Here is a 21,191-nt window from a genome sequence, read left to right on the forward strand (position 1 = left end):
TTCAGGAGATCAATCAAACATGAAAAGAAGAGATTGGATAACAAAGGGAATTGTAATGAAAGAGTCACAAAGTCAATGTTGACATTTGCTCTAGAGGAAGACCTGCTATACACTAATTTCATTCATCCATTCCTTCTTTCTCATTCACCAAATGCTATTTAGTACATCCTACGTACTAGATAACCTTAAATAAAAGTTTGGACTGGACAATAAAACAAATGTAGCTTAGAATGTAGCACAAGAGACAGACAGAAAATGATTATTGAAATGATAGCAATAATAATTTTAACTAACATGCTTTTTTTTTTAAAAAAAAATATGTGCTTCCAATACGCCAGAAACTATGTTTGCTCCTGAAAGTACCATGGTAAGCAAGTGGTGACTACAGTGCAAATCACTTTGTCCATGTGGTCTCATTAATCACTCACAGCTGCTCAGTGAAATGGGTGGTTTTTATAATCCCCATGAAACCCAGAAAAGACAAGTAATTTGCCTGAAACTTCACAGGCAAAACCATGTCAGATGATATGTAACTACTATAACAAGAAATGCCTTCATTTCAAGGGGTATCCAAATTAGGCCCGAGTGGAAATATAAAGGCCACAGTTGAGTGCTGTCCATCAGAAGCTTAGTAGAGAAGGCTGAGGTTCAGGTAAAGGTGTGGAAATCATTTTCATACAGGAGATATTTAAAATATGAAAGAGTTGAGATGGACACAATCAGTGATCCAGTTTATAGAATCTTGAGGAACACTAGAATGTAAGTAGAGGTTGAATGATGAGAATTTTTGTTTTTGTTTTTTAAGAAACCTGAACATTCAACAGGAAAGAGTCTTCCTGTCCTAAACAAAGTTTGCAATCTTAGAAATTTATAGAGTAGAAAGTTTGAAGAATGAATTCATTAACGGAGTCAAATACAGAAAAAAATGAATATATGAACTGAAAAATGTCTATTAGATGAGACAAATCACTAATGACTTCAATAAGAGCTATCTTGGTGGAATGTTTGAAGGAAGAACCAGATTATCGAGGGCTGATGAGAAAAGAGAAGGAATGAAAGTGACATGATTATTGTTGACAAATTTTCAGGAAATTTGCCTATGAAAGGAATATAAAAGATTAGGTAGATCAAGGAAGGGTATTGATCAGGACCACAGGGTCTGGAATATTAGTGGTTGAGGGAAGAACTTAGCAGTAGAGGGAGAAGTAAACATACAGGAGAGAAGGCCGTGACAGACAGACAACTCTGAAAGTAGACTATGAAGCCCGGTTGATTGTGATCTTTTTGAAGGAGAACCTTTCTCCTTATCTTCTGGGAGAGAAGGAAAAAAGATCTGAAAAATGTAGCTCCAAATCTACTGGTAGCTGAAAGAGCAGGCCATTGCGGGTGTTTGCCAATAAGGTCCAATGAGATTGGGGTTCCAGCTTTTGTGTAAGAGGACTTAGCAGAGTCTTGAAAGTTGGAGAGCCACTGAGGAACATAATATTAAGTGTCCTGTGACAGCGTATCTTCAAAACAAGGGAAAGATGATGAGATGTAATGAACAAAGCAATATTCACCTTTCTGAAGAGGCTCAGGTTCTCTGAATGGCAATAGGATATGAAATGCATTCTCCATCATGGGACTTACCTGCTGTGAAGATTAACTAAGAGTAGAAGATGCTATTGGATGAATTCATGTACCTCCAGGAATCTATTACCCAACTATTGTTCACTGTAGTGACCTAACTTTTTAAGATGAAAATATGTTCAGGATACTCTATAATAATAATAATAATAATAATAATAATAATAATAATACCTATATTCATCAAGTTCTTATTATAATTCAGTTACTGTGCTATATTGTTTTATATTATAAATTCAATTATCACAAAAAATCTGAGAAGGTGGGATTATTATTCTTTCTTTTTTATACATGAGGTTGATGTACTTTCCAAGTGTTCTCTATCTCTTATAGGTGAGTAAATCTGATCAAAGAGCTCTTGTATAATTGCTGACCAGAAACACAGAATAGCAGATATGTGACCTTCCAGGTGACTCTTCTGTTCAGTGATAATAAAATGAATATTACTTTGGAATAATGATATGAAAATTTGAGTCTCTGAATGTGCAACCACAATGTAGCTGAGAATCCATCATCCTGGGTACCCAAGTAATTGCATAGAGAAAAGCCGCTTCCATTGCTTTAAAATCAATAATTAAATTTTGATGGTTAGGTCACTTAAATTTGAGGTGGGTATTCATTTGCTGCCATAACATAATCTAACCCATCCTTTCTAACAAGCTAGCAAAATAAGAGAGAGCACTAGATCATAGATCTGGTATGAACTTCTTCACTTTCTTCTGTAATGGCAAAATGGGGACAAATGTGTCTCTTAGGGATTGGCTACCCAACAAACAGCTCCAGGTCATATTGCAGGTATCTAAATCCCTAAGGTTATTCCCATGTTCATGGTAGGCAACTTTAGATGAACTTCAACTCTCTCACTAAGCCCAAGAATGATCTAAAAATTATTTTAAATATAGGAAGTCAGGTAGCTACTATCATTTTTTTTTCAGAATTCAAATGTGATAACAAAGGCCAAAGGTTATCCATGTTAACCAAAGGTTATCCATGTTAGAGGCTTTTGTTATCACATTTGTTTATGTCACTTTTTGTTCATAATTATCTTTAAAATATGTGGTAGAATGTGTAAATTGGTTGGCACAAATAATAATCCTGTTTGTTTAAGCCATTATTAGCCATTCTAAGTTGTTGTTCTCTTACCAGCAGACAAGTGAAATCCTAGTAAATATAGAACATTTTTATTATATTGTGTGGTAGCTATTAAAGCTTATGCCTGTACCTATTGGCAAAGAGCATATGTGAGCTACTGTAGGATCACAAAGAAGGAGTACCTAAATTGGATAAAGGAACTCAAGGAAAGGTTTCAGTGGGACTGACACTGAAAATTGTTTTGTGTCATGAGTTTAACTGGTGAGGAAAGTTAGCAAGTGTGAGATGGTCATTTGAGATAGACTAACAGTGTGCTCAAAACAAATGGAGGCCAGAAAGAGAAGATAACACATTATGGAAACTTCCTCTAATGCAACGTATATCAAGTGCAAGGTGTTGTAGGAGTTAGATTGCTACCTGAGTACCAGATGAGGCTAGAGGGCCATGTAGGAGATAGGCCTTGAATTGCTTTAACTGACAGGTAGTGTAGTTGTGCTTTTCCCTCAAAGATATACAGAGTTCAAAGAAAGAGTTACATAATTATATTATATATTAAAAAAAAAAAAACCTCATGGTGGCTACAACAGGAAGGATGAACTGAAGAAGAATGGTTTTGTAACAGGAAGATCAGCTAAGAAAAATACTCATAGTAAGAAATAATGAGTGCATCAACTAAAAGGATGACAGGAGAAAATGGAGAAAGCACAGTCAGGTCCTACATATTTGAAGACGCCAGAGGTGACAGATATTAGTAAGAGATTATTTATTCGAGTTTAAAGAGAGGATATCCAGATGGTTTCCCAGATTACAGTTTGATTACAGCTCATTGTAAATCATGAATCACAAATTGGGGGAAAGTGAGAAATAGATGCTGGAGTGAAGGCAACAAAGAATGATGTGAGCTGTTCTTTGTTGGTTTTTATAATTATTATTCAAGTTGTACCATCAGCTATAGAATCTGGCAAATGGGCTCAAGGTTCTCTCTTCTCAAGAGATCTCCCTGATAATGCAAGGTTCAAGTTGGATCTTCTGCAAAGCAGACAAGAGAGAACTAGATGTCAAGGAAAGAGTGTGTGAAGGATAAGGAATGGGCTACAGAGTAGGCAGGGTCTTCAGACTGTGATGCCAGGCTGACACCTGGGAAGGGGAGACAAGGAACAGTGAGTAGGATGAGCAGTAGACCGAGAAAATTGACAAAATCTTTGTTAACCTAATGGGGAATCCCTGAGCAAAGATCAACTGTTAGTAGAATTCCCCCATTGGATAGGCATGACCAAGCTTTAATATTGGCATCATGTTTAGTAATTGATGGGGAGCAATCTCAGAAGAACATGGCTCAGCATGACTGTGCTCCAGATTCAAGTTTGTGGCAGCTGTAGGCTGTCACCAGCAACACACTTCTTAGGAAGTTCTCTTGAAATGAGATTTGAGTGGTATGCTTCCACCATCACAACATGTCAGTTTTTGAATGTTCCAGAACTATTTTTCCCTGATCCGCATGGTTAGATTGTATTTTACTATGTCTTTAAAACTAGTATGGCTATGTGACTTATTTGGCCATTAGTTTTCAAGTTTAAATTCCAGATAATTGTTATCCCACTAAGGAAAACACATTTTGAGCAGAATTTCCACCAATCTGGGTCCCAATAATGAGCAGAGAAATAGCATCATTGTAATAAGCCATGGAATACCATTTTTAGTGAAGAATAACCTGGATTATCTTGAGATTGTAGCTTTGGAGGTTTTGCCATTGCAGTAATTCTAGTTTTGATACACAATGGGTAACAGGTGTAGTGACCATACCCCTGAAATCCACCTTGGACATTAGAGCAGGACAATTCAAAAGCATTAGTCAAATATATTAATAAACTTGAGCTTCTAGAGCCATTTACATTTAGAAAGGAAAGCTGGCAAACCATAGTTCCTAACAGGGTATTAATACATAAATAGAACCCACACAATGTAACAATCAGTTGTCCATATTTATTGTGCAACTTTGTGTTAGATGCATTAGAGTACAAAAAGAAATAGATAATAATCCTTTATATCATATGTCACACACTACGGGTTTCAAAGGCTTTTCACGATTTTTTTTTTATGAAATAGGTAGGGAAAGTATTAACACAGTCTTATAGATAAGAAAACAGTAACCCACAAAGATTGAATGACTTTACCAAAGTCATATGAAGGTCAAAAAGGGGATAAGTATTAGAGACAAAACCAGCACTTGACACAGTAGAGTAGGTGTTCTCTTATATCAATATGTAAATTAAATTTTTGTTCCATATCTTGAGGGGTAAAATTAAAAAAAAATTATTGTCACATTTTAATTATACATAATAGTGGTTTAATTGTGATATATTCTTATATGCATACAGCATAATTTGGTCAATTTCATTCCCTTGTACTACCCTTTTCCGTTTTCTCCCCATTTTCTACACTATTGGTTTCTCTTCTATTTTCAAGAGATCCCTCCTTGCCCCACATTTTTTCCTTTTTCTCTCTAGCTTCCACATATAAGAGAAAATATAGATCCTTGACTTCCTGAGTCTGGCTTATTTCACTTAAAATTATATTCTCCAGTTACATCTGTATCCCCACAAATGACAAAATTTCATTCTTCTTTGTGGCTAAATATTAACTCCATTGCATATATATACCACATTTTCCTTATTCATGTATCTTTTGAGGGATATTTCTGCTGGTTCCATAACTTGGCAGTTGTGAATTGTGCTGCTATAATCATGAGTATGCATTTATTCCTATAGGATTCTGACTTTTGTTATTTGGGGTAAATACCAAGGAGTGGTATACCTGGGTTATATGGTGGTTCCATCCATTCCTAGTCTTTTGAGGAAACTTCATATTGATTTTTATAGTGGTTGTATTAATTTACAATTCCACTAATGGCATATAAGTGATCCTTATCTCCCACACGCTATCATTTGTTTGTATTCTTTTTTAAAAAACATTTTTTAATATTTATTTTTTAGTTATAGGTGGGCATAATATACTTATTTTATTTTTTATGTGATGCTGAGGTTTGAACCCAGTGCCTCATGCATGGTAGGCAAGCACTCTACCTCTGAGCCATAACCCCAGCCCTCATTTATTTGTATTCTTAATGATTATGAGGGCTAAAATTCTTGTTGCAAGAATAAATTTACGAATATTTTCAAGGCCTACAGTCAAATACATGTACATCAATAAGGTGTTTGCAGCTGTATCACATATTGGCTGAATACTGTAGGCAGGAAGTGGACCCACAGACCAGAAACTTTCAAGCAGTCACAGGGAGTCCTGAAGCCCTTTTCAGTCCCAGCATCAAGTGTTGGGGAGACAGTCAACATTAAAGAAAATAATGAAAATAATAATTGCTTTATCCATGGCTTATATTTCTTAAGTGACTTTAATGTATATTTGTCTCTCTTGTGCCTTGTATCTCTATAAGGAATTAGAATTGAACCTATACCTTGTACTCATAAATCTGTTTGTGGAAACATACAGAGTAAGTGAAAATTGATTTTTAATCAAATTTTGGAATACTATTGCAAGGCAATGCCTTTTGAAACTCAAAATACTAAAAAATAAAATATATGTGTAGATTTTAAAATATTACCCCCAATTCTTTGATACATCTTACACTGAGAGAATAGATTTTTATCTGTAATAAAATGAGTCCGGATTCTTTTAGTTAAACGGTGGAGATTTCCTTTAAGGACATGAGATTTGGGGCTGCTGATAGGGAAAAAATCCTGCCTCTCCTGGTGACTCTTTCTTGGTCTTTGATTTCAAGGTGACAAACAGGATTTAGTATGCTTAAACTCCCATGGGCGTCGTATTTTAATGGAGTAGTTTGGCCTCACACAGGGTGCGAACATTTAGGAGGAACATTAGGATCCAGGACTTGAATCTCAATTTAGGGCAGGACTCTTGTCATGCCTAACACAGTCCCTGTCTTATAGTGAGGGCTGAAGGACAGACTAAGACAGTGAATGACAAATGCCAGGCTTCTTTTGCCATGAAAACGAGGTTTTCTTTTGTTTTTCCATTCTCAAGCCCCTCTGTAGCTTGTTAATAGAAAGCGGTTTTCTGCATTAGGCAACCATAGATCAGACCCACGAGGATAGTTTTTACATACACACACACAGCCCTATAGTCCAAATTTTATGAGCCCAAGCCGTGGCTTACAACTAATAAATTTCATGCTGAACTTCAAGCCACTTATCGCTTTTACATCGACAGAGGCAGCTGGGTTTTCTTGCACGCGATGCGCTACCCAAGCAGAAGCAGGGACTCCCTCATCTTTCTTTGCTCGGCTCCGCCCAAGAGGGAGCCAAAAGAGACACCGCAGTTGCGCTCAGCTCGCCGCGTGGGGGACACCCTTAGGAGCTCGGGTTTCCACAAAGCACAGCTGGCACAGGACACACAAAAAAAATTGCGGTGAGAATGGGGACTGACCCGCTGCCAGGAGCAGCGGCTTACTGGGAAAGAGACCCCACGTCAAGGGCGTCACCACGGTATGACCGCCCACTCAGGAATCCCGGCCCCTCCCGCGCGCGCCCCCGCCCCACGCGCAGCGCGCCACTGCCGGATCTTGAATTTCAATACAAAGGGAATCCTCGGCCGCAGGAAGTGCATCACCAGAAAGGGGGACCAGAGGCGGGGAGAGGGGGATGCCTCTTTCTCTCCCCACCCCCGCCCTCCGGGAGCCCCGGGCAGTGGTGACGAAACCTGCAGGGTCCCTCCATCCCCGCCCCAGGAACCCGAAGAATTCAAAGAAAGAGCGCCCTCCCCACCTCCCACCCCCCACCTTGCCGGAGTCTCGGGCGGCGGGGATGTGAGCTGCTACTTGCAAAGGCTCAAACACCTGTTCGCTTTTTCCCTTCTTTCCTTCCGGGTGCACGAGCACCTGGGCTAACATTCATTTTTCTATCCGTGGGTTCTCAACTTTCCTTTCACACCTCTTTTCCTTTTTAAGATTTTCCGTAGAATCCAGCTCTGGGTATTCCCCTCCACTTCCCGCAGGGCCGAGCCGCAGATTTGGGCGGCTTTTCTAGGCGTAACATTAGTAAAGAGGGAGTCCCCGCGTCAGCAAGAGGGAGAATGGCCGAGAGACCACTTTCGTTTTCTAAGACACCTGCGGTTCCTGGAGCTAGGCCAGGCTTTCTTCTTGGAGGTGTTAGTCTGGCTGGCAGCTTTGTTATTGGAGAGGGGCGGGGAGGAAAACGGTTAGGGGCTTTGTATTGAAGCTGTTTGCAAGGGAACCTTACTTTTTTAACTTATTTTGCAAATCAATAAAATAGCAAACTTTTCTAGAAATGCTTTATTCACATTTCACTGAAGAGGGAAAAACCATCCATTGTCCATTTAAGCCCCCGCCCCCTTTACTGTGGGATGGGGTGGGGGAGGCCAATGGTGTTCGGAGGAAGGTGATTGAAACACCACGTTTTGAAGCTCAAGGAGAGACTGAAAACCCCCAGAGTTTTGGGCCAATTCCCAGGGTTAAAAAGACCCTTGCGACTAGGAAATGGGGCGCGCGACTAACTTGGAGCTGCCCTACTCCTGTCGCGGGAACTCGAAATGGCAGGTGCACCGGAAGGGGGCCACCTCCTCCCCCTCCCCCTCCCCCGGGTGTCCTTGGCTGCCTCTGCTCCCTTGGACACCACTGGGGGGCCTCCCCCTCCCAAGTTCTAGGCGGAGGCCTGTTACCTGCCCGGACCTGTCTCCTCCCCTTCAACAATAGTACACCCACGGGGCTCGTCTCCCAGGGAGAGGGCCAGAGCGGGAACAAAGGGGTCTTTGTTTCCTGGCTCCTGGGGGGTGGGAGTCGCGCACGCTTCCCAACGCCCCTTGGAGACCCGGAGGCTCAACGACACAGCTTCCCCCAGATCAGGCGCAGTCCTCCACGACCCTACAACCTTAGGTCAGGGAGCGGCGCCCTGGACCGTCGCGTGCTTTTTCCGGGAGGGCGAGGTGGGGGACAGGCACCGCGCGGCGGCGCCTGGCGGGCACAGTAGCCCGCGGAGGGACGGTGGGGGGGGTTTCGGCAGCTGGCGGAGGTGGAGGGGGCGGGAGAGGGAGCCTGCGCCAGGCTGAGCCTGGAGGTGCGGGGCGGGCTCGGAGAGCGCTCGCGGGGCTGCTCTTGCGAGGGCAGCAGCGGCTGGAACTCGCTCTCGCTCTCTCTCTCCTTCCATCCTCCTTCTTCCCTTGATCGGCCCCATCACCAAGCCAGGCCCCCCTCCCTTGCCGTCATCACGTCCCCCTTCTCCCTTCTTGGCACTTTCCGTCCCTACCATCCTTCTGGACAAACTTTGATGGAGAATTTCACACCACGCTGGAAAAATGCCGGTTATGAAAGGATTACTGGCTCCCCAGAACACCTTCCTCGACACCATCGCCACCCGTTTTGACGGAACACGTAAGTCTTACACTTCAATGAGTTGCCTGATATTTTCCGGAGAATGATTTTTTTTTCCTTCTACATACTTTCGCTACCACCTTTCTTTTTGCACCAGAACAATGAATTTCCTTCTGTTCTTGGCAAGGTGTCTTTTGTGAGCAGATTTTTTTTTTTCCCTCTCCGGTGATTCAGTATAGTATTAACAGTTTGGATTGGTGTAGTGGGTTCTCTTGACTTCCTGGGTTTGTAAGGCTGTAAAACAGCCTAAAGAAACACCGACGCCCATATTCCCTGTGGGACCTGCATTTTTGATACAATGTTAGGGAATTGGTTATAATTCTACGAGGTGAAAATTGGGATATTGTGCAATTTATCTTTCTAGAGTTTCACGGCTCCTGAGGTTGGAGAGTCTGGAGTGTTCTTTCCTGGAGCTTCATTCCGAGAGGTTTATGAGCTTGACATGATTTCCCATCTGAGTTTTAAGAAGTGCAGACTAGAATCAAGATTGCCAAGTGTGAGCTTTCGGTAGACTTCTAAGTGTTGTGAGTTTGTCAGAATCTTCATTCCTGATTTTTAGCTGGAGTAGCATACCTCTTGATCCTGAAATTGGCTTAACTGAGTGAGACTAATCAGGAAGGAGTAGCTGGATATTATAAAGCCTGATCTGATTATAAGAGAAAGTTTCAACATTTTATTGATAAATATTACTGGATATTTGTCTTGTTTAGATTGGCGTGGGGAAAAAAAAAGAAAAAGAAAAAGAAAACAAAAATAGACCTGATGCTGGGTGGATGTTTGGAAACTGTTCGGAATCTGCAAGTGGTTCTCTTTCAGGACCACGGTCAGGTCCCCTCTCTCGTTCCCAGGCTTCTGAAACTGTGAGCTTGAGCCTGGGGAATCTTCCCAGTAGGCTTTAGCCCCCAAACAGGAGTCTGTACTACCACTCCTAAGAATGCCCTGAGTTGCTTCTACGATTATATCTACCTTTCTCCTAGCTTGTACAGCTTCTGTATGCTTCTCTCCCCCCACCACACACACACTTTTTTTTTTTTTTTTGGTCTGTTATACAAGACTCACTTAAACTCACTTATTCTAATAGCTTTTTTTAGTGGTTCAAGTTCCATTGTTTTTACTAGGACTGTGCATTTCTTAGAGCTGATATGAGAGAATGCATCTAATTCCATTTCCACTCCAGTAGTCTAGATACGTTCTCCTTTGGGTTGTGAAGCAAGTCTTGGATTTCTGTGCTTTTGGAATTGTTGGACAAGTTTATATGAGAGAAAAATGAAACACTTTGATTTTGTTCAGTTTTTATTTTTGACATTCAGTCTAATCATGGTTGGTGTGGATATTTGGTTAATTTCTCCAGTGTTTTTATCTTTATGTTTATTTATGCATCACATTTCTTTTTATATTCTACTTGTGCAGGCAGTAAGAGTGAAGTTAGCAAAACTGTTAGATGTATTGCTTCTTCAGTTAATAATAATAAAAAGAATTGTAAAAAAGTTCACATACCTTGCTACTACCACTACCATCATCACCCAAGCACCACCAATATTATCACTGCTGTCCTTAACCATGCACAGTTACATGTATTACTATTTAAAACCTGAGAAAATATCAATTTTATGTGGATATTGGTTCTTAAAATTGAACTTGTAAAAATAAGAGGCTCTGAACATTGATCCTGAATGCATCTCAAGAAAATGAGGTAATTAGAAAAAGATAATTGCTTATCTCATTGTCACTTAAAGTTGAATGGAGTACAATGTGTATTGAATCATCCCAGCAGAGCCCTGGGAATTACTGCTGAGATACATTTAGATATCAATTGCTAATGAAAGAGGCTTTAGATCATCAGTGTGTGGATATCTTGTCCTCTTTCTGACTCTCACTATAACATGATAACAGGAGGCATGTAGGGAGAGAGGGATGTATGTGTGAATCACTCTTTTTTCTATTTCAGCTATGCATTAATGTTAATATATAGGAATTCAGGCATTTCAAATCCTTATTTAAGAAGACCATCATCACATATCAATCTTTAACATAACAACAACAACAAAAAACTAAAACCCTATGGGAAGACCAAGACCAGGCTTGGTTTGTGCTCCATAGAATCTGGAGAATTCCTAGAGGGACACAGTTTGTATGAAATCCAACAATCAGTGAAGTAGATTTCAAAGTAATGAGAAAAATAAAGGTTGATTTTGGCAAGATTTTGTTTACAACATTTAATGAATATCTCTCCTTCCAAGAAGCCTACTCAAAATAATAGTATTTTCTCATTTGTATTTTTTTAATTGCAGGATGACTTGAATAATCTGAAACTTAGAGAAAAGAACTTAAGCAAATTTTTAGCCACACATTTTGCTATATCTAGAATCATGGGCATATCATTTCTGCAGCTAGATATTTAGTTTATCTAATTATGACATCTTTTCTTATTGACATGATTTTATTATGTATGGTTACTATCTCTGAAGCTCTTTTACTATGATTATTCTTTTTCTCTTTATTTTTAAGTAGCAGTTCTTTTGTTTTTGTGAGATAAAACTATTTGCAAATTTTAAACGCTCTCCATGCTCAACATAGATTGTGTTGACTTGGTCTACTTCCTGCTTTATTTATGAGGTACATTTTATAGTCATGCTTATTTCTTTTTAAAATATTATTTTGTACACTTTTAATGAAAAATTTAAGAGAGCAAACAATATTCCTGGCTAACCTATCCAGAGTGTAGTATTATTATTAGCTTTATTGATTTACTATCAAATAGAAAATAATAAAACAATTTAAGACATCATCTAAAAATCCTCCCAGGAAAAATAAACATATGATTATATTAAAGCCTGTAATATAATCTTTCTAATTTATCAGTTGAGATAGTATCAGAGAGCAACATAAAAGAAGTTAATATATCTTATCACCTAGTGACACTTTGTGGATTTACATAATAGGATATTCTTTCCTTTTAATATTTATGAAGTAAGCTTTTAGGATTGAAAGACAATTGTGAAACATTACATAAAACTATTTTTCCCTGATATATAATACAATTTGTTAATATTATTGGAAAACATAAATATTTTATATGTAACATTGTCACTAAAATATGTTCTAGTTTGTGTTTAATTGAAGTATAATGTCACAGAAAAACTAAGAATCTTTTAAATGTTGAATATTTCCCCATGTAGGGGGGAGAAAGTAAACCCAATGAATTTCTCCAATATATTACGTGAAACAACACTTCTCACTTGAAACACTCTAAAACACACACACACACACACATACACACACAGGTCACTCCTACATAGCTTTTTAAAAAACATGTTGACACATAAAAATTTTTTTTTAAAGAGTACACTTTTGTAAGTATTAATCTATATGAAGGGAAAGTATAATAATAAAACACATAAGTACATATTTGAAAAAAATAGTTCTTTAGTACAAACATTTGTCCTAGGATACTTTTTGAGAAAAAACCCCACATTTTTCTTTTTTGGAGGATATTAAACTTTCAGAAGAAAGTTTCCATTTTTAAGCATAATGGTGCATTAGCCTACATTTCCTGGCCATATCAGAATTTAGCCTTCTTCTCCTTTGGGGTTACTAAGACAAGATTTAAGTTTTAAAGAAAGTTTGTAACCCAATGTACTACATCAAGGAAATGCCAGTTAAAATATTCAAAGTGATAGTAGTTTAGAAACTCTTTGCATATATATTATGTACTCTTGCATAACTTTTTCAAAAGGGTCTGAGGAAATTTGTTAAAGTTAAAATGCACATTTACAGAAGCCATGATAATTTTTCTTTTCATCTTTGTACTTTTATTAAGGTAGATAAATCTCTTAATATTAGGACGGATTATGTACCCAATTCGGGAAGAGGAACAAAGAATAAGGTGGGACAGTAGAGTTCTTTCTATGTCTTAGCTAGTTGTGGTTTGAAGTATGTCATCCAAGATGTTTAGCCAGTGAAAATAATGAGCTCTATGGGTCTGTGTGTAAAAGGCTATTGCATGAGTATATTCAGGGAACTACCTAGCACTGCATTGGTATCATCCACCAGTGAAAGTTTGTGAAGACTTTTTGTTGTTTACAGGCTATATTGTTCCTATTTTTTTTATGTTTAGGAATTACATTCCAATATTAGTATTTTATTTCTGTATAATAAATTTCATAAACTTCATGGTTTATTATCTCACCTTCTCTGTAGGTCACATAGCCAAGCCTGGATCAGATGGGTATTATCTATAGACTTCCATGAGACTGTATAAAAATTGTCAGATGGGACTGTGGTCTCATCTGAGGCCCAAGGTCTTCTTCGAACCCTGCGTGGTTATTGGCGGAGTTGCAGGTTTTTGATTAATGTCCCTGTTTTCTTGCCAGCTGTCTGCCAGGGAATTTCTCAGCCATTAGAGCCTTCCCCCAGATTTTTGCTATATGGCATCCCCCCTACACTCATAGAACAGAACAGCTTACTTCTTTGAGACCAGTGGGAAGTGTGTAAGAGAGGGGGTGTCTCTCTTTTAGAAGTTCACCTAAGTCATCCCTACTCAAGTTAATCTCCCTTTTGATGAACTCAAAGTCAATTCATTACAAATCTTAATTACATCTTTAACCTCTGCTATATCCATCATATCTACATGTTCTCTGCACACTCAGTGAGGGAAGGGATTGCACAGGGTGTACACACAAGGAGGTGGAAATCTAGGGAGCTGTCATAGACTTCTTTCTGCCACCCTTGCTGTCTCCTAGCATTGTTGTACTATCATGGAAAGCCTAATGCTCTCACACTTGTTCTTCTATGAAGCAGATTTTTGAGCACATTCTGTAATCAGTATGCAGAATGCTCTGCTGAGTTTACGTCTGAAATCTTTGGGAACATAAGGCCCCACTTACTGCAGGGTTTTCCTTCACATCTGGTGATGGCATATGTGTAAACCTAGCCTAGGATATTTTCAGTCTGCTGTGCTGTCATTCATTCTTCTTTCTCTGATCTAGATGAAATATGGTAGATACAGGAATATTTTCGGAATATTAATCTCAGCCTGTTTTCAGTTAAGGAAGGTTGGGGAGGTCTGTTGGTCTATGTGCAGATACTTTGGATTCCACTGGATGAGGAGTCCAAGGATGGTGGTACCTGTGAAGAAATGCACCCAAGGCAGGTCCCTGCACTTCAAGGTGACTGTGTCTGCCTCCTTAATTGTATTAATCAGGATTGTTTCTGAGCCAACCATGTGGATGCATCTGAAACTACTTTTTCCTGTTTCGCATGCTTTTGACAATGTTTCAAATTTAAGAAACTTCCCACTATGCACTCCTGCTTTAAGGTTGGCTGTGTTAAACTAAATTATGTTTGTTTTTTTAAATTTAAACTTTGCTCCAAGTAGGTATACTATTATTTTACTATTACTCTCTTGACTTTTAGATGAATTCTTACCCTACAAAGGACTTATCATAGGGGCTGTCATAACTTTACTGCAATGAACAAAGTATTTGATTTATAAGAACTGGATTTATGCCTTAATTAGTGTGTTCCTTTGATGATATGCAAATACTAAAAAATTGTTTAGTCTTTAAAAAATAACACCAGATAATTTTGTTTTGACATCATCATATAGATAAAATGGATATCTAATATGTTAAGAATAGAAATCATGCCCAAAATTCTAGGCATTAGAATTTGGCATTACCTTCAGACCAAAGGCATAAGACCTCCTCTTGCCAATTAAACCATCAAAGAACACAAGCCCTTTGCATAAGTATGTTGAGGCCCAGCCCAGAGTTACATGTGTCTGATATATCTGGAACTCAACATATTTCTGGGAGGGGGGACATTTTCTTTGGAGAAAAGTATTCTTCTTCATTCTATCATTCCCTCAACTCTATTTAATGAACACTGACCATATACAAAGCCAGTATATTAGGATTTGGGGATATGTCAGGCTTAACTTTTTCTCAAAGGGGACAATGAAATATAATTTAGATTTCCAGTAAGAGCAATTCAGGAGGTCCAACAGAGGGCTGTGTACATTGCAGTAAGGGAGGAATAATTTCTGTGGGGGAATGATCTGGGAGATCTTCATATAGAAAATGAATTTTGAGTTGTTTTATATATTATAGGACCAAGAACAACAATTTCCTGTTCCAGTTTCTGCAGCACTTGGCATTGAGGCTTAAAAGGACCTTCAAGGAAAATACATATTTTAGAGTGTATGAAGGGAACAAGGTAAAGGCAAAAGGACAATGGAAACTTGTCAGGGTAGATGTAAGAGGTCTTTTTGAAAAAAAATGGTGCATGTTAATTATTCAGAGTGGTGGGTATTATTATGGCATATTCATACATTTACCTAACAATTTAATCAAGTTTATGCCCTATTACCTCCCCCTTGTCCTTCCCACCTCCCTTCCACTTATCCCCTTTCTTAACCCTAGTGGTTACCCTTCTACTTTCATGAGAGCACTTTCTTCTTTTTTGCCCTGTAGCTTCTACAGATGAGAGAAAACACACAGTCCCTGTCTTTCTGAGTCTGGCTTATTTTGCTTAACATGATGCTCTCTTTTTCTATCCACTTTCCTGCAAATGGCATAATTTTTCTCTTCTTTATGGCTGAATAAAACTCCATTGTATCATCTGTTGAGAAATCCCTAGGCTGATTCCATGACTTGGCTTGTGCTGTGATAAACATGTGTTTGCATGTATCTATAAAGTATGCTGACTTGAACTCTTTTGGATAAATACTGAGGAGTAGAATACCTGGATCATATGGTAGCTCCATTTTTAGTGTTATGAGGAACATCCATACTGATTTCCACAGTGGCTGTGCTAATTTACATTCACAGCAACAGAGTATGGGGCTTCCTTCTCCCCATGTTCTCACAGTATTTATTGTTATTGGTGTGTGTGTGTGTTTGTGTGTGTGTGTGTGTGTGTGTTTTGGTACCGGGGATCAAACTCAGGGGCACTCAACCACTGAACCACATCCCCAGACCTAGTTTGTATTTTATGTAGAGACAGGGTCTCCCTGAGTTGCTTAGTGCCATGCTGTTGCTGAGGCTGGCTTTGAACTCCAGATCCTCCTGACTAAGCCTCCTGAACTGCTGGGATTACAGGCTTGCACCACCATACCTGGCTGTTATTTGTATTCTTGATGATTGCCATTATGGCTGGAGTGAGACAGAATCTCAAGATAATTTTGATTTGCATTTTCCTGATGTTTAAAGGGGTTGAATATTTTCTCATGTAAATGTTGGCCACTATTTGTACTTCCTCTTTCGAGAAGTGTTTGTTTAGCCTATCCACCTATTTTTTAAATAGGCTACTTGTTTGTTAGGTTGTTGAGCTTTTTTGAGTTCTTTATATATTCTGGATTTTAATTCTCTGTAGGAATAGTAGCTGGAAAACGTTTTCTCCCATGATTTTTCTCCCCATGTTTCTTCATGTTGTTAATTTTTTCTTTGCCATGCAGAAGCTTTTTAATTTGATATCACTAAGTTTATCATCCTTGGTTTTTCTTCCTGAGCCATTAGAGTCCTATTCAGTGAGTTGTTGCATAGTTTCTGGTTTTATAACTAAGTTTTCCATCCATTTTGAATTGACTTTTGTGCAAAATGAGAGACAGGGATCTAATTTCATTCTTTTATCTATGGATGTCCAGTTTTCCCAGCACCATTTGTTAAAGAGGCTGTCTTTTTTCCAATGTATGTTTTAGGCACTTTTTCAACAATCAGATGTGTGGATTTGTCTCTGCATCGTCTATTCTATTCCATTGATCTTCATGTCTGTTTTTTAGGCCAGTCCCACGCTGTTTTCATTACTGTGGCTCTATAGTATAATTTGAAATTGGTATTGTAATCCCTCCAGTATTGTTCTTGCTTAGGATAGCTTTGGCAATTCTGGGTCTTTTGTAGATGGTCTTTAAATCCAGAGTGATTTGTCATATTAAGCCATCAGACAACCTTGTCATGGTAAGTATTATGCCACTTAGGCCTGGTTTAAAAACTGTCAAAACTCTCAACATCCCCATGTTCTATACTTTTAAACATAATACAGAAGAAATGTTGACCTTGAGAGTTAGGTTGTTTATGCTTACAAACTCCTCTAATTATACTTACACATGGACATGAGTCCCATACAATGCAGTGGAATTGTTGTGTTCATTTTCTTAGGAATGTCTATTTTTTGCCGGGGAGTTAATTTTCTCTTAGGAAAATATTGATTTCTCATCACATAGCTGACTGCCCTTCTTCTCCAGGGCTTTTCACCCCTTGCATTTTACCATAGAATTAGGTTCTGTGGTGAAGAAAAAGAATTGAGGCTGTCCTACAAGTTGATAGGAGAAATGCCACCAGCAAAAGGCATGGAATTACAACTGCTGCAAAGAAAATAAAGTTCACCCTGGAAATGTGTGTTTGCTGATATCATCTAAATACTAAGTTTTAATCCATTTTTGGTTTAGCGAAGCCTACAAACAAAATAGATGATTCTTCAACTTTACCTACGGCATAGTCCAAATTTAGCAACTGAAGCAAATGAAGAGCTTTCTCAGTAATTTAAACAGTCAAATATAGTTCTTGGTTTATAAATTCTCTGGAAGATGTATTTTGCTTTCTTTCATAGTTGTTAACACAGCTATCTATCACTCTTAACCCTTCAAAATTCACATGTATCCAGATGAACAAATAATCTCTTCTAGTGTATCAAACTTATTTGTCTTTTTTTTTCTTTCTGGCCCGTGGCATCAGCACCCACCCAATTCTTCAAGCTAGAAATATGAAACCGTCTTTGACTGCCCACACTTCCTATTGGTTATCAAATCCTTGGTATTTTGAGGCAGAAATGCCCTAATTTGGATCTTCATTGCTTCTACTTTAATTTGGATCCTTTCTTTCTTATCTGCACAAATGCAAGCCAACTCTAACTAGACCTCGAGAGCCATTGGTCCTTTCTGACACTCCCACACCATCAATTTCCATTGTCTGGAGAGTGATTTCTTGTTAGAAGCAATATGAAAAGTGAGTCATGTAACTTTCCTGCTTAAAGTTATGCATTGACTCCCTGCTGCCTGTTGGATAAAGTCCACAGTTCTTACTGTCATCTGACCCCGAGAAGATTCCAAGGTGGCGGACATATTCATTCTAAATCCTCCGAGAATTCATGCCTCTGGGACTCCATGTTACCTTGAGAGAAAGATGGCTTTTGTTCTTCAGATGCCTTTTGTTCTAGAAAGTTCCCTTCTATGAGGCTCCAAGTAAAGTTGGGTGACATTTCCTCTGTGTTTTCACACAACCTTGTTCATCCCAAGCATTAGCTCTTACATGTGCTACCGTTATAGTCTTCCTTCTTCCAATGAGGAGCTCTTTGAAACTCCTTTTGTGTGTGTGTGTGTTTTTTTCCTTTTTAAATTTTAATCAATTTATTTATTCTAATTTGTTATATATGACAGCAGAATGCATTTTAATTCATAGTACACAAGTAGAGCACAATTTTTCATGTCTCTGGTTGTACATAAAGTTGAGTCACACCATGCATGCAAACATACATGTACCTAGGGTAATGATGCCCACCTCATTCCACTATCTTTCCCATGCCCATGCCCCTTCCCTTCACCCTATCTCAAGTTCCTCCCTTCCTTCCATGCTCCCCCCCCCATTTTTAGTTCATTTTGTATTCTGATCTCTCAAGGGTGTATTTGGAACAAAGTCTTCACGCAATAAATATTTGCTTAAACATAGGATTTTCAAGTTCCTTGAAGGCCAGGGATATTGACTAAACACCTTTATTTCCCTCCAGTGGCCACTAGTCTTCCTATTATTAAAAAGTATGCTGTTATATTTTATTTTGAAGAATAATTGTAGACTAGCTTCCACCTCTCATTTTCATATGGTTCCAAAACTGATTTGTTTTATTCAACTCAAATAATCATAGTGACTACTATCTTGGATATGTCTACTTGGGTAGTCTGTATTGGCTGATGCTTTATCTGTTTCTACCCAGCTCCAAATGTATGTAGAAAGCACCTTCTTTTTAAGTTAAAGTTGACAAAACTCTAGCTCAGAATTTTACTACATCACACTAGCCTGTGATTTTTGTACTATAACCTGTGATTTTCTTACTATATAACACAGCCTCTAAAATATGTTAGTATACTAAATATAAACATTCGGGGGTAATCTGTGGTATCATTTCTAGATTCTAACTATTTCAAAAGGGATTGTTCCTTAATGTTTTTAGCTACTTCTAGTTAATATGCTGTTTTTTCCTCCTGCTCATATATTATGCTTTAAGTACTTGTCATTGAAGGAGTGTTTTAAAATAGTATTTAAGACTCAAATCTGGAACTACTAAATGCATTCACTCTGCAAAGCAGTTTTTCTCATCAAAGAAAATCTACTGTCCATTTTTTTAAATAAAGAAATCCATATTCTGAGATTTTGATGCTTAGAATTTGCTGACTTTAGTACTTCCTTGTGATTTTGTGTGTGTGTGTGTGTGTGTGTGTGTGAAGCCAATCTCTCTGTGGAGAAATTCTAATTCTCATAGCTATTATAGTGACATCATTTTTTATTTTTACCTTGTCAGGGTCTTATAGGGGAAATTCTTCTAGCTATTTTCAGTTTGCTTTCACAGGGAAAAATATATTGTCCAGTGTCAGGTACAGTTAACGTCTCTTAACAGAATTCACTTATCTTTTCCCTACAATGAGTTTACAGGAAGAAATAAGTGTACTTAGCTCTCTAACTCTCAAATCTAATCCAGAGCTCTTTTTTTTCAGGTTTTCTTTTGTTCTATTAAGGCTTTTAGACAGATATCCTTATTGTATTTGTCACTTCAAATGAGTTTTTTATTCTAGTTATTGAACTAAAGAGAGTTAAGACCAGAGCATTTATCAGCCTTACCATGTTCTGTTTGATTTCCTAGAAGGAAGGATCCACATAAGAAATTTAGATGTTATCAAAATATCAAATTCCCAGTTTGATAAGAAGTAGACTGTCCTTAAATATGTTGTTTCTGGCTATTCATTCAACGGTGAGAATAATGTACAAGACAAAAATGGGCAAACTTTTAACCTTAACGTCTAAGTAAATGTTTCTGCTGGGATTCCATGAATGATGGAAAAGAAGGGTCTCTGAGAAAGAGCTTTGGTGTTGTATTAATTCTGGAATAACCTGTGTTGGGCTACATCTCAATCATCTGAAAATGACCCTGTCATTCTCTCTTAACAAGTCTGTGGTTTCTGATTTTAGGATACTGAATTTAACACCTGTGGCTCTTTTCTATCTGTAGTTGATTGATATCATTATTAATATATTATTATCTTCCCTAATATTATTTGAAATATATTAATGGTAAATATTTGCATAGCATTTCAGTCTTCCTGTAAGGGAGGCTGAACATTATTTAATATATTTAGAGATTTTTCTTTTTTTTAGCATTATGTGTTCACATTGTCTTTTATTAATTGCATTGTTGCCATTTCCATATTTGATGTTTTTGAGATCTTCACATTGTAAATAAACAAACAAACAACTACAACAAAAAACCCTACCACTTTCTTGGTAATGTGAATTGCTGATTTTCCCCCCCAATTTTGGTTGGGCCTTTGACATTTATGTAGATGAATGCATCAATTTTCTTGTTATAATTTCTAGAATTTGTGTCATACTTAGAGATGCATTTATTATTCTGAAACTATTTTTCAAATATACCTTGTGTGTTCTATTATAATTTCATTTTGTATATTTGTGTATTCTCCTTTTCCCCTCCATTAATAAATTTTATAATCTGATCTATTGAGTTTGATGTATCAAACTATAGTCTTTATAGATTCTTATCCAACTTTTTCTAACAATTCATTTTTTCTATGATAATTTAAAATATCTATGTATCATATTTTCTGTAATTATATTTTTGAAATTTATCTATCCTATTATACTTATCCATCTTTTCCTTTATATGTCAGTACCATAATTTCAATTTTAGGACATGTCTTTAAATGATCAGTCTTAAAATTCTCATTTCATTATCTTTTTGCAGAATTTTAATTGGCTAATTATATTTATTT

General features: G+C 37.9%; 1 protein-coding gene across 1 annotated transcript in view; it reads left to right on the forward strand.

Annotated features, from left to right (window-relative positions):
- The first annotated feature begins 8,863 nt into the window (after positions 1–8,863).
- Positions 8,864–21,191, forward strand: part of Kcnh8 (potassium voltage-gated channel subfamily H member 8) — a 368,692-nt gene continuing 356,364 nt past the window's right edge. Inside the window, exon 1 of the mRNA XM_046422707.2 lies at positions 8,864–9,139. Within this exon, the coding sequence (XP_046278663.1) occupies positions 9,064–9,139 (76 nt within the window). The 5' untranslated portion in view covers positions 8,864–9,063. The remainder of the gene's footprint in view (positions 9,140–21,191) is intronic.

Source organism: Marmota monax, unplaced genomic scaffold, assembly GCF_021218885.2.
Source record: "Marmota monax isolate L192 unplaced genomic scaffold, Marmota_monax_Labrador192_F-V1.1 WCK01_AAM20220418_F8-fsc00278, whole genome shotgun sequence".
Classification (NCBI taxonomy): domain Eukaryota; kingdom Metazoa; phylum Chordata; class Mammalia; order Rodentia; family Sciuridae; genus Marmota; species Marmota monax.